Raw genomic sequence first — 12,144 nt, forward strand, 5'->3', positions numbered from 1 at the left:
AATATTACACTGGAACATATTAATTGGATAATGATCAGTCTGAGACAAAAGAAACATATTTCTATGTGGCAAAACCATTTGTAATATTATTGTAAGACCCTGATAATAATAAGATAACTTAGCAATAAAATAGTGACATCTGTGCATTAAGATTTTGAAGTACTGACTTTAAAATGATAGTAAGGTCATAATAACAATAAGGTAATACTGCTTCATGTTTTCATAACCTACTACCGTGTTATAATGCTGGGATTAGTCCTAGCTTGTGTCCATTAATATGTGTTTGAGGGTAAAAGTGTTACCGTCAAACACAGAACAAAATGCTTAATGCTGTGGCTTATTACCTAGAAACACCTGCGGTACTTTCCATGTTATAACCAGGTATCAGTTTGCCAAAATGCAAAAGTAAACGTTTGTACTAAATTCAATAAACCAGAAAACCATATCTGTATATGCTGAATGTAAATGTTATAATCATGAATCAAACATTGCTTTTCTTGCCATTTTACATTGTACCAGTGGGGAGTAAATTGTTTATATGTAGCTATATAGGTGTGACGCCCACAAGTGTATGGTCACAATTGTAATTTTGTTGTGAATTGTTTTTGATGTAAAAGACCTGATTTTATGGTGGTATTGCACTTTTCATTTAGCGTTATGGACAATGTAATTGCGTGGCATTGTCACAAGGGGGAGATAGTGGTGAGTGCGATAGGCTGTTGCAACGCGTCTCGGCCTCAGACGAGGAAGAGCCTGCAGACCGAACGCAACTGATGTCTCCTGTCTCTGCTTTTCTGTTAAAAAAACAGTTTAAAAACAGACCCCATCGAAGGCCTGTAACATAATTTTGGTGGCCCGTACGGGGATCAGCATGCTACGTGGGTGACTGCTGATCCTTTAATCAACGAACCAGAGACAGCCATCACAGGGCAGGCGTGTTGGAACAGCAGACGTGCAACTGAGGCAGCAGCGGGACCTGTGTCGAGGAGGGGAACCCCTGCTGGAGAGGTGACGGGCTGCGTGTTTGAGCTGACTGCACTATGAGGAGTGCTAGCCAAAAGACACAGAATGGAGGACAGTGAAAGAAAAGAACTGGCTTGGCAGATCAGAAAGAGTCTTTATGCACTGACAGCAGAGGAACTCTTCCAGATTGCTACAAACATCACACCAGTACCTGATGTGGACCCCGCAAGTGTAAGACGTGGTGATGAGGAAAGTTGTTTTGATTATGTTTGTGCTTATCTACGCTGTAAGACATTGCTTGACTTAGAGGATCAGGGGTTTTCACACCTACTGCTGTTGAAAGATGCTATTATTCATCTCATTGATAGTCATGCCGCTGAAGTATCTCACCCTGTAGTCTCAGAGGAAAATGTTGTTACTCTCACAACACTTAAGCACCCGGAACAGAGTGATGTACTTACCTCAGCTATATTGCCTCTTGAGTCTGTTAATCCACAAATAACAGAGTATGAAATGCTAAAGGCTAACTACGAGGCACTTGGTAAAAAGTTAGCAGATTTACAAGTGACATCTGCAACACAAGACACACCCACCCCCACTATTACACAGTCACTCCAGCCTCGAGCTGAGAGCGTGACAAACAGCCGCTCCACCACAGACATGCGACAATCTAAGCCTGATCACATGGTTTCCCTAAGAGACCTGCCATTTTTGCAACGCAGAGAGTTTAAAGTACATGGTGGTCAGGTTGGGGACATTGCATCTGACATTAGCTACCATGGACTGTGTAAGCAGATTGAGGAGGGGCTCAAGGTGAAGCACACAGAGGGAGAGATCATTCAAGGTGTGCTCCGTATTATCAAGCCTGGACAGTTTAAGGACATGTTGATCAGTAAAGATGACTTGACCCTCATTGAACTCAAAAGCTTACTACGTTCACACCTGAGTGAGAAGAGTGGGAGTGAGTTATTTCAGGAATTGTTGAGCACTAAGCAACATGACCATGAAACTCCACAACAGTTCCTCTACAGGATGATTGGACTGAAGCAGAAAGTCATGTTTGCATCCAGGCAGGATAACATGGACGTTGCGTATGAGACACGTACGATCCAAAATGTATTTCTACGCACCATTCATCAAGGTCTTCTACCAAAATATAGTGACATTCGTAATGAACTCAAGCCACTACTATCAGACTACAGTGTGTCAGATGAAGCCTTGATAAGGCAAGTGAACAAAGTGTCAAGCGAAGAGAGTGAGCGACAGCGAAGACTGGGATATTCCACTCGACAAAAGGTAACACATGCTCATACTGCTCAACTTGAACCTGCCAAAGACACTGAAATGACTGACTGTAAATCTAAGAGTAAGAATAAAGTCATAGAAGAGCTGGCTGCGAAGGTGGAAACCCTGACCAAAGTGGTTGAGTCTCTCACAGCCAGTCAGGCTCGTGAACCCACTTGTCAGTGTGCACACCCAAAGCAGAAGCCCAGACAAACTGCAAAACAGTATGGCTGTCCCAAGTGTATTGAAAGTGGGGCTACTTCATGCACTCATTGTTTTATCTGTGGGGAGACAGGTCACAGGGCAGTGGGATGTCTCAAACGAAGCCAACCCAGAAGCTCTAGTTGGCCTCCTGCTGATACACACACGCCCAGAACCAGTGGACAGCCAGACCCAAAATCACGAGGTATGTGCTCAGAAGAGTTTGCTCATGTCAGAAGTAGTTGGGCGACCCTTCCAACGAAAAATGCAGACACAGGGGCAAGTGAGAGAGTGGCACAGCTTGTTGGAAAAAAATGTAAAATCAAGTGTTACATTCATAGCTTTGCAGTGGACTGCTTATTAGACACGGGTGCACAAGTGAGTCTCATTGATCGCCAGTGGGCAAAAACCTACCTCTCTGACCACAAACTCCGGCCACTGACAGAACTTATTGGAGATAAGGCTCTTAGTGTGCTTGGTGTTAATGGCCAGCCATTACCCTACGACGGCTGGGTGGGCGTGATGGTGAGTCTCCCAGAGAATAGTGACCCAAACTTGACGGTACAAGTCCCCTTTTTAGTAAGCAGTGTGCCCATAGACTGCCCCCTGATTGGTTTCAATGTAATTGAACAGCTGATACTGGGGCCAAATGCTAGTACGAACCTCATACCCACCATTGTGAGCCTCCTGCGCAGCGCAATGAACCTCCAGGATGACACAGCGACGGCACTGGTCAACTTCATCCAGACCAAGCTTACCAGTGATAACGTGGTTAGCCAGAGTGTCCTAAAAGTGGGCCTGCATGATGTAGTAATCCCAGCTGGTCAAGTTAAGTATGTTAAGTGTAAAGTCTCCTCTACAGTTGACATGTCCAACCCCCTCGTGCTCTTTGAACCAACTGAGAGCAACCCACAACTGCAACAGCTTGATGTTGGCAACAGCCTCCTCACAGTTTGTGATGCCAGAGTCCCATATGTCAAAGTACCTATTGGCAATCACACTAAGCATGATGTGACCCTCACCGGCAGAGCAGCCCTTGGAACTATTGAACCAATAGCAGGAGTCGTACAAACTGACTTACCAAACCTCGGTGAGCCCAAAGTGACTCAAGATGTCGACCCTGATGTATCTCGAATACCCCAGCAGTGCGGTGAAGATCAAGCAACACAGGAATGGGATCCACCTGTTGATGTTAGTCACCTGACTGAGGACCAACAGACTGTTGCCAAGAAAATGTTAAGGGAAGAGTCAGGGGCTTTTGCACGTGATGAGAATGACATGGGGTGCATTCCCAGCTCGGAAATGACAATAACACTCAAAGACACAACCCCAATTCAGAAATCGTACACCTCAATTCCAAAACCCCTCTATAAGGAGGTTAAAGAGTATATTGAGGACCTCTTGGCAAGAGGATGGATTGTAAAGTCTAGATCCCCTTTGATAGGTTTGTAGCTTGAACCCATCTGCTGGAACGTTGAAGACAATATAATTACACTGCAAGCAAGACGCAAGTAGGCAAACTTCTTCATGGTACTCGTGCACGGGAGAGAACCAGACAAACGCCGTTCCTTCGCTTGACCCCAGTAGCTCTCGTCCGTCCTCCCGTAACACTGTCCTTTTATTGAGGTTACATGAATATGCATAGGTTCATTAACATACGACGTCTACATACAAACAAAGAGTACCGTGTGTGTGTGTGTGTGTGTGTGTTGCTGATCAAAGGGTCAAACATCCTTGGTCAGGAAGAGGGTAGCCTCCCCCTCACCCTAGATGGTTCATCCTAGATAACACGGTGAGGAAGTCCTGCAGTTCATCTAAACAAAGAGCACTTAGACTAGAACAGACGTAGCTACGTTAATCCTACCATAAAACAATAAGACACGGTATGACCTCTCATGCTCCCAAAGTGCTGTCTAATACACACAAAGTTTGCAGACTATCAAGGATCAAAACCTCTACCAATCTACAACTAATTACAAAACTCTAAGCATATATAAGTAAATATTTCTAAGCATAAATGACAATCAACAATACAAATCTAACATTTCCCCCCTTTTTGACCTTTATGCTTGAAAAGTTCCCAGGTATGAATACCTCATGTCTGACAGTTTCAATGCAAACCTTTTTATACTCAGCATATGTCAAATCACCCTAAATTACTGAAAGGTACACAGTTTAATAAATGTATTAGCAGTTACCCCATTCATTGAGCTCATCTCATGGCAAACTGCATCTTACGAGCAACCAAAGAAATTGTTAATTTAATAGTGAAACTAAAAAAGTAACATTTTCAAAAACATCTCAGCTTGGTGGTGCTTCCTCCGGGTGTGCACATCACATGTCTCTCTGCAGAGTGGTTTAAGCTCTGCAGGGCGTCATGAATGTCTCTTCCAGTTGTTTCCATCACTGTCCATAGGACCAGAGTCCAAATGTATGTAGAATAGACATTCAAACATACCAGTTGGTTTTGTTGTTTGTCAACATGGGTCTCAGCTATTTCCAAGCTGCAGACCTCTCAGCACTCTAGTTTTATGGCCTCTTACCAGCCCCCATCACCTGACTTCAGACCTTCGTCTTGTGAGGGGGATATTTATGACTCCTTAATTGTCCACGCTCTGCAGAAAAAGCTCTCTGTGGAAAGGGTGCTGGGTTCCGTCATCTTACTGCTGTTATGATCCCAGCAGCCTTCAGAGTGTCATCGTATGCACAGTATAGTGGCACAGCATTAGGTGATGTTCATAGGAAACTGCTGTCATCACCACCATAGCTTCTGGTTCCTGTGCTTTCACAGAATCATGATGTCATCCTCGAACTCCTTCTGCGCTGTCGATGGAGCTTGGCACGCTCCCCTCATCCCACGAGTTTTCATGTTCCAACGCTGCTGAAGGTTTAAGGCAGAGCACGTCGTACACCTTAGTTGTCTTCCTCAGCGTCAATATTGAATCTTTCATTTTATTTAAAATCTCCTGGAAGCTCAGTAGCACAGCTCTCTGTGTGATGTCTGCTGTGCTGAAGATGATCTCTGATCCTCCTGAAGCCTCTCTCCTGGCCTCAGCTCCCATCTTGTGGACGATCCTCTCCTCTATTTTGCAGGCAGTTTCATGGTCCTTGCTGTGGCTCCAAGGTCTGATCTCATGATGGGCCCCAACCAGCTTGACCTTTGACCTCAACCACTGCCTGGCTGTCAGCTATGCCTGGAATGGTTCACGCTTCTCACTGGGCCTCTGAAGATTTCTCAGGAGATTACTGCTGCACCTGTATTTCCTTGCTAAGAAGAAAAACTTCTATTTGGAGAGCATGTCAACAATCATCAAACCACATTCTTTAGTTCAGTGAACTTCACTTATAGGCCATCAAAGCCTCATCTGAACATGGATGCACCACTTGCATAGGTTTAATATTTGTAAATAAAACGGCTAATCACACAAATCACTGCAACAATAATAGTAAACATTGTTTAATGTTAATCCTTGCACTCCACCTCTTGACGCATGGACATTCCCATGCGTCAACTCACCAAACCTGGATCCCTGTCTTAAAGAAAAAGATTAGCTAGATCATGTCCCAGGCAACATCAGGGCATCTCCTCTGGAGTAGCTCCGTAACCCTGCAATAAAAGATGTTAGCGTGTGTTGCATATTAAGTTTGCTTAACACCTGGCTCTCCCAGGAGCCTGCATACACACCATCACGGCCTGGAAAGCAAAATCTGGAAGTGAAATCAAACTTCATACCTGTAAACAATTGTATCATAAGAGTAATAAGCATTCAACATCAGCAAGACAAGTGTCATGTGCAGGTTTTCTCAAAGCAGTAACTACAACTATTACCCTAATTCACCTCAGACATGGATTATCCCATGTACTCTGTTAACATTAATGTAATCAGTGACTTCTCTTAAGCAAAGTCACTCCACTCATATATTATTATTATTATGGGTTCAAAAGTGGCCAGCAAATGAGCCCATAATAAACTATTCCATAATTACCGTAATCTCTTATTTGTTGTACTCATGTCACTTGTCCGCTTCAGCTGAATCTTCTAAATGCAGTCTCAGAAAAACAAACATTAGCAATACACATTGACTATCCTGGTGGGCAGGCGTCGGCCATCCACATTCCAGAGGTGCCATAAAACACCATAAAGTTAACACTCGCTGTGGAAAAAGTAACACTGGTCTCATCACAGTATGTCTCAAACTATATTAATTTCTCCATCAACATATAGCCTGTAACTACAGTTTTCTTCACACATAAACCCAGAAATCTTGTAGTAGAGAAACATACGCCAGTATTCCTATAAATCACATGATCAAACACATGAAGAACCATAATGCTGTAAAAACGAAAATGCAAATGTTAGCGCTTGCGCAGGCGTATGCATACTTTGTCACAGATATCTCTGTGAGCACACAAGCTAGTGAATGACACACACATAGTAAATTCACAGACACAGAAAATGGCATTTAAAATGTTAAATCATCACGCAACCTCGAGTGTTGCTGTCATCTTTCTGCTTCTGTAAAGGGAAGCACACACAGACTCATCTGCACCCCTGCCAGGCGGGGGTCAACTTCACACAGTCGTGTTACATCAGTAAAGTCTTGTCAGCTTTTGTCAGCTTTTACCAGTCAGTCAGTTTGTTTTCCTTTCACTCACTCATTCATGCATTCATTCTTTCTTTCTTTGCTGATAGTGGAACCTATCGTCGCATTTAGTTTCCACTCTCAGCAAAATGACGTCATTTCAAAAAGAAAAAGAAGAACTTTAGTTTGGATTACATCGCTGAATCCTTTTGGACTGGGACTGTCATTTAATAATTGTCCCAAATAAGTGGCTTTCTCCAGAGTCCATTTAAATGTGGAGAACTCACTTGGCACAATTTTCTCGACGACGTGTAGCGCTTTTAATTCCCGACGTGCAGATCTGCTTAAAGAACAGAGATTATCAAACAAAACTTTCAGTGCACTGTGAAAGTATCAAAATAAAAAGGCCTTGTTAAGTCATGACACAAACTCCTCATCTCAGGTAAATCATACCATTAGCATGGTTCATCATACCATCATACTAATCGGCAGGCTCGACTTCACAACAAAAGAAAAATCATCAGCTAGATTCACTCCAAATCAACCATCAGCTGCACAACACACAACATAATCCTAATGTCTTATTAGCTATGAGTTTAATTACCAGGTCTGTGCTCTTCACTCATTTAGGCCACAGATCTATTTTATTCAATTTTCCTTTTCCCTTCATCATAAAACATGTGACATGCTGTCATGCACTTCACAAAACAGTCTGTTCTGACGTATTCAGAGTTGTGTATCTAAATACAGGATTCACTCGCACATCAAAGCAGGAAACTCAGTGTTTTAGAGTCTCCACTCAACACACAACAACTCCAACACATCTCATTCACTCGTACTAGAATTCAGTCACCTTTCATTAATCTAAAACCGATCAACTAATTTGCATATCAACTATTAACCCACTAAGTTGACAGGACGACAGAAAAGCATGTTCAAAATAGTATCACAAAAGACAATTTCCCTCATACAGTAAATTACATGTGCTGCCTCAATCAAGCAGGAAGCTTCTCCCAATTTACCATTTTAACAACTAAATTTATTGTCTGATCACTGGTTGGTCAAACCAGGATCTTTTTTCTCACAAAAGTTAAACTGTTGTCCTGCAACCTGGAGAGTCAATTTTTTGCATTGGATAAATTCAGTATTTAATAACAAGTGTCTGCTAAATTGACACTATTTTAACACTGATGAAAGATAACAAGCTAATTTTCATTACATGTGTTTGTGTTATTAGGCAGGTCTAATGCATGTCTGTGGAGCTGCATCTCCAGCAGAGCATGTTCTTAAAGCTGCCTTTCCTACACACTTCTCTGCTATTATTTAATCATTTCTTAACTAATGTGCTATGAGTCTTCATGAGTCATTTTGTGTTTGGAATTGTTAGTAGGGTTAATGCATGTTCTGCTTGTGTGTGTGTGATTTTGTATATGTTTCTATTTTCGCAATGTTTCAGACTCCGTCTCAATTTTCCAACTTAAGCAGTCAGTTTTCTTTTCCCCAGGTTTGCTAACCCAAATTTTGATTTCCCACATTAAATAATTCCTATGTGTTCTCACCTAGTCTTCTCACTCTGTTGTCCTCTCCCACTTCAACAGTCCAACAGCCGGCAGTTCTCCTTCAGCTTTGTCCTGTGTCCCACTGTCTCTTCTTGCCATTTTACTCCACAGGTGGCAAATGTCAAACTCCAACTGTTCAGTTCTCCTCAAACGTTTTCTTCACATGCACAGTGAAGTCACAGCCACTCTCACTATTGTCCTCTGATGCGGTTGACTTCGTGCTAGTGGCTGAAGTGCTGCTGCTGCTGCCTTCCTGGGCGACTTCTTAGCAGCTGCTGCCGGTTTCTTGGCTTTGGCCGCGGCGGGCGTCTTAGCTTTGGTCTCAGTAACCCTGTTCATCTTGAAGGATCCGGAGGCCCCGGTGCCCTTGGTCTGCAGCAGAGTGCCCTTCGCCACCAGACTCTTGATGGCGGTCTTGACACGGGCCTTGTTCTTGTCCACATCGTAGCCTCCGGCAGCCAGAGCCTTCTTGAGAGCGGCCACGGCTTTCACAATCAGCTTGCCCACGCTGAGGCCGACCTTCTTGGGCTTGGAAGTCATCGTCTTCTTCTTCTTGGCCTGAACCTCGGCGCAGGGCGTGTTTATGATGGAGCCTTTCCCACCACAGCGCTGGCACGTTGAACGCATCATGAAGGGTCCATTTCTTTCATGTCGCTAGCCGCATGTGGCTTGCCCGAGTCACTCAGTCCTTTTTGAGCATTTCAACATGCTGCCGCCGCAGACCCTGGCCTCAGATCCAGCAAGTTTAGCGCGCTGATCTCCAAAAAAGTCCCGAAAGCCAGAAAGACGTCAAATAAGTGTCTCGTGCTAAGCGCTCGAACAAAAACTCCTCTTCACGCCGCCATCTTGCTCGCCCTTCCGTGGAATTCATTCAATCAGACAGGAAGATGGGTTTGCTTTCTTCTTCTGCTGCTTTTGCTTCTGCAGCCTCTGCTCCGATACTGCCGCTGCTGATCAGGTTTTTTCAGGGAAGAGTGAGAGTTTTGAGACAGATCGTGCTGTAAATAAGTCAGCCAGAAACTTGGCTTGAACGTTTCCAATTGTTAAACTATAACTTTTCTTCCGACCGCTGCATGTGGAAAATTGATTCAGGTCTGCTTTTCACCTGAAAGTGACAACTAAGACATTTTCATTATTATCATCACTGCTTAATCAACACATATCTCTCTCTCTCTCTCTCTCTCTCTCTCTGTTTTTGTGAACAATCCTTTCTTAAAAGCAGAAAATGAAATTATAGTTGTTTTTTTGGTTGATCAACACAAAACCTTTTTCCTATGATTATTTTTTTCTACAATATAAATTCTCCCTCTTATTCACTCTTTTTTTTTTATTTTTATTTACAATAGCTGGTGACCTGCAAAATCACCGCTGTCACTCACAATCAAAGGCAATTACTCTTGCACAGTGCACAAAAACACTGTGATGTCAGACACATTCACACTCACTTTGTCATCTGCATAAATAAATCATATGGCTGGAGATATGTGCCATGGTGATCCATAGGCATGATCACACGTTTATTTAATTATTTCCAACCCAACAAAACAAATAAACAAAAACATAATGCTGATGCTATGAACACTCCACACACAAGAGTCAAGATTCAGGAAAACTGCTCATGGAAACGCTGCACACTCCAGTTATCACAGTTAACATAGTGCTGTTTCCCTCTCTTAGAGTAGTTCTCAGACAGCTCTCGATCTGATAATGTGTAGCCTGCTCATCAGCTCAGAAGAAAAAAAAAAAAACTGCAACGCAACATCACACAGTAGTTGCTCTGCCCACAGTGGCAAAGTCTTACACTTTCATATTCAACTCAGCTTCTCCATCATGTACTTTTAGATGTTTCATACAGGGTTCAGCATATTAGTTGTTTTCACAGGTGTGCTCTACATCTCAACAATGGTTCATAATAAGACGACAGTCTTCCACACAGGTCAAGTGCCTCTATGCACTTCATTAGTTTAAATATTTATCTATATCACTTCACCTCACATGTCATCGTACTGAATTTAAGCAACCACAAGCGTAATGTAGATGACTTTTAACAACTATCCACCTCAATTACGTCTATGGTCTGGCACACAGGCTGAAGAGTTAACGTTTTGTGTCAGCAAGGGGTGGGGGGACAGCCACCCACCAGAGCATAGCTGCTGATGTGGGCTGGCCTTCTCCACACGCTCTTCAAGGCTGGTGTGTTTTCTGAAAACTTCTAACATTTTAATCTCTTCCATTTTTAAGCCTGCGATTAACCGCACGGCTCAGGTCCGCGTGAAACCCGCGTGACCGCGCTCGCGTGAACCCGCGCAGCTGTGGAGCCGTCGCTCTCTCTCTCTTTATTACATAAATACTTTGTGCTGCCAGGAGCAAAGTCCAGCACAAACGTCTGTCTCCCTCCGACTTACTCTTGGTTGCTTAGAAACCCATGATAACAACAACAGTCGGTGTCATAGACCACATGTTCTGCCCCGCACACACTCACACAACAACAACAACGACGACGACGACAACAAAAACAACACAAAATAGGCCTATCGTCCAGCACAGTCTGGACCCCGCGGAACTTCTCAACGCCCCACAAAGTGGCGGAGAACTCACCTCTAGCCACACAAAGTAGCGAGGAACCTCTTGCTCCACAAAGTAGCAAGGAACCCGGGTATCGCTCCACAAAGTAGCGAACTTCTCAACGCCTCACACAGTGGCGGAGACTGCACAACCACACGGTTATAGAGTCGGGCTCTTCTCAACGCCTCACACAGTGGCGGAGACTGCACAACCACACGGTTATAGAGTCGGGCTGTTCTCAACGCCTCACACAGTGGCGGAGACTGCACAACGACACGGTTATAGAGTCGGCCTCTTTAAACTTACTTGGCATTGCTTAGAGTGTAATATCAGCCCGAATCCCGCCGACCGTCATTCATCGAGGAGAAAAGACAGACCGCGAATCCACAGGAACTTCCTGGCTGACGTCAGTCTTTCAGCGTGCCTCTCCTCCCCTCGGTGAATGCGATTCCAGGGCTCCGGCATCGAAGGACCAATTAATGATAGGTTTGTAGCTTGAACCCATCTGCTGGAACGTTGAAGACAATATAATTACACTGCAAGCAAGACGCAAGTAGGCAAACTTCTTCATGGTACTCGTGCACGGGAGAGAACCAGACAAACGCCGTTCCTTCGCTTGACCCCAGTAGCTCTCGTCCGTCCTCCCGTAACACTGTCCTTTTATTGAGGTTACATGAATATGCATAGGTTCATTAACATACGACGTCTACATACAAACAAAGAGTACCGTGTGTGTATGTGTGTGTGTGTGTGTGTTGCTGATCAAAGGGTCAAACATCCTTGGTCAGGAAGAGGGTAGTCTCCCCCTCACCCTAGATGGTTCATCCTAGATAACACGGTGAGGAAGTCCTGCAGTTCATCTAAACAAAGAGCACTTAGACTAGAACAGACGTAGCTACGTTAATCCTACCATAAAACAATAAGACACGGTATGACCTCTCATGCTCCCAAAGTGCTGTCTAATACACACAAAGTTTGCAGACTATCA

At 43.9% G+C, this 12,144-nt stretch overlaps 2 protein-coding genes across 2 annotated transcripts; one reads left to right on the forward strand and one right to left on the reverse strand.

The window, feature by feature from the left end:
- Positions 1–1,050: 1,050 nt before the first annotated feature.
- Positions 1,051–3,900, forward strand: LOC308402225 (uncharacterized protein; the record flags this gene model as incomplete). Its single annotated transcript, XM_080890913.1, has 3 exons — positions 1,051–2,259; positions 2,543–2,774; positions 2,894–3,900. Exons 1-3 carry the CDS (start codon positions 1,069–1,071, stop codon positions 3,898–3,900), a joined length of 2,430 nt encoding a protein of 809 aa, XP_080747039.1. The 5' UTR covers positions 1,051–1,068.
- Positions 3,901–3,969: 69 nt separating this feature from the next.
- LOC308403144 (histone H1-like) lies at positions 3,970–11,897 on the reverse strand. The gene has a single exon (XM_080892401.1). The coding sequence runs from the start codon at positions 9,219–9,221 to the stop codon at positions 8,751–8,753; it is 471 nt and encodes a 156-aa protein (XP_080748527.1). The 5' UTR covers positions 9,222–11,897; the 3' UTR covers positions 3,970–8,750.
- Positions 11,898–12,144: the final 247 nt, after the last annotated feature.

The sequence above is a fragment of the Rhamphochromis sp. 'chilingali' genome (assembly GCF_963969265.1).
Source record: "Rhamphochromis sp. 'chilingali' genome assembly, chromosome: 9".
Taxonomy (NCBI): domain Eukaryota; kingdom Metazoa; phylum Chordata; class Actinopteri; order Cichliformes; family Cichlidae; genus Rhamphochromis; species Rhamphochromis sp. 'chilingali'.

Coding starts and splice junctions, on each gene's coding strand:
- LOC308403144 (XM_080892401.1), bottom strand. CDS start 9,221: ATGATGCGTTCAACGTGCCAGCGCTGTGGTGGGAAAGGCTCCATCATA.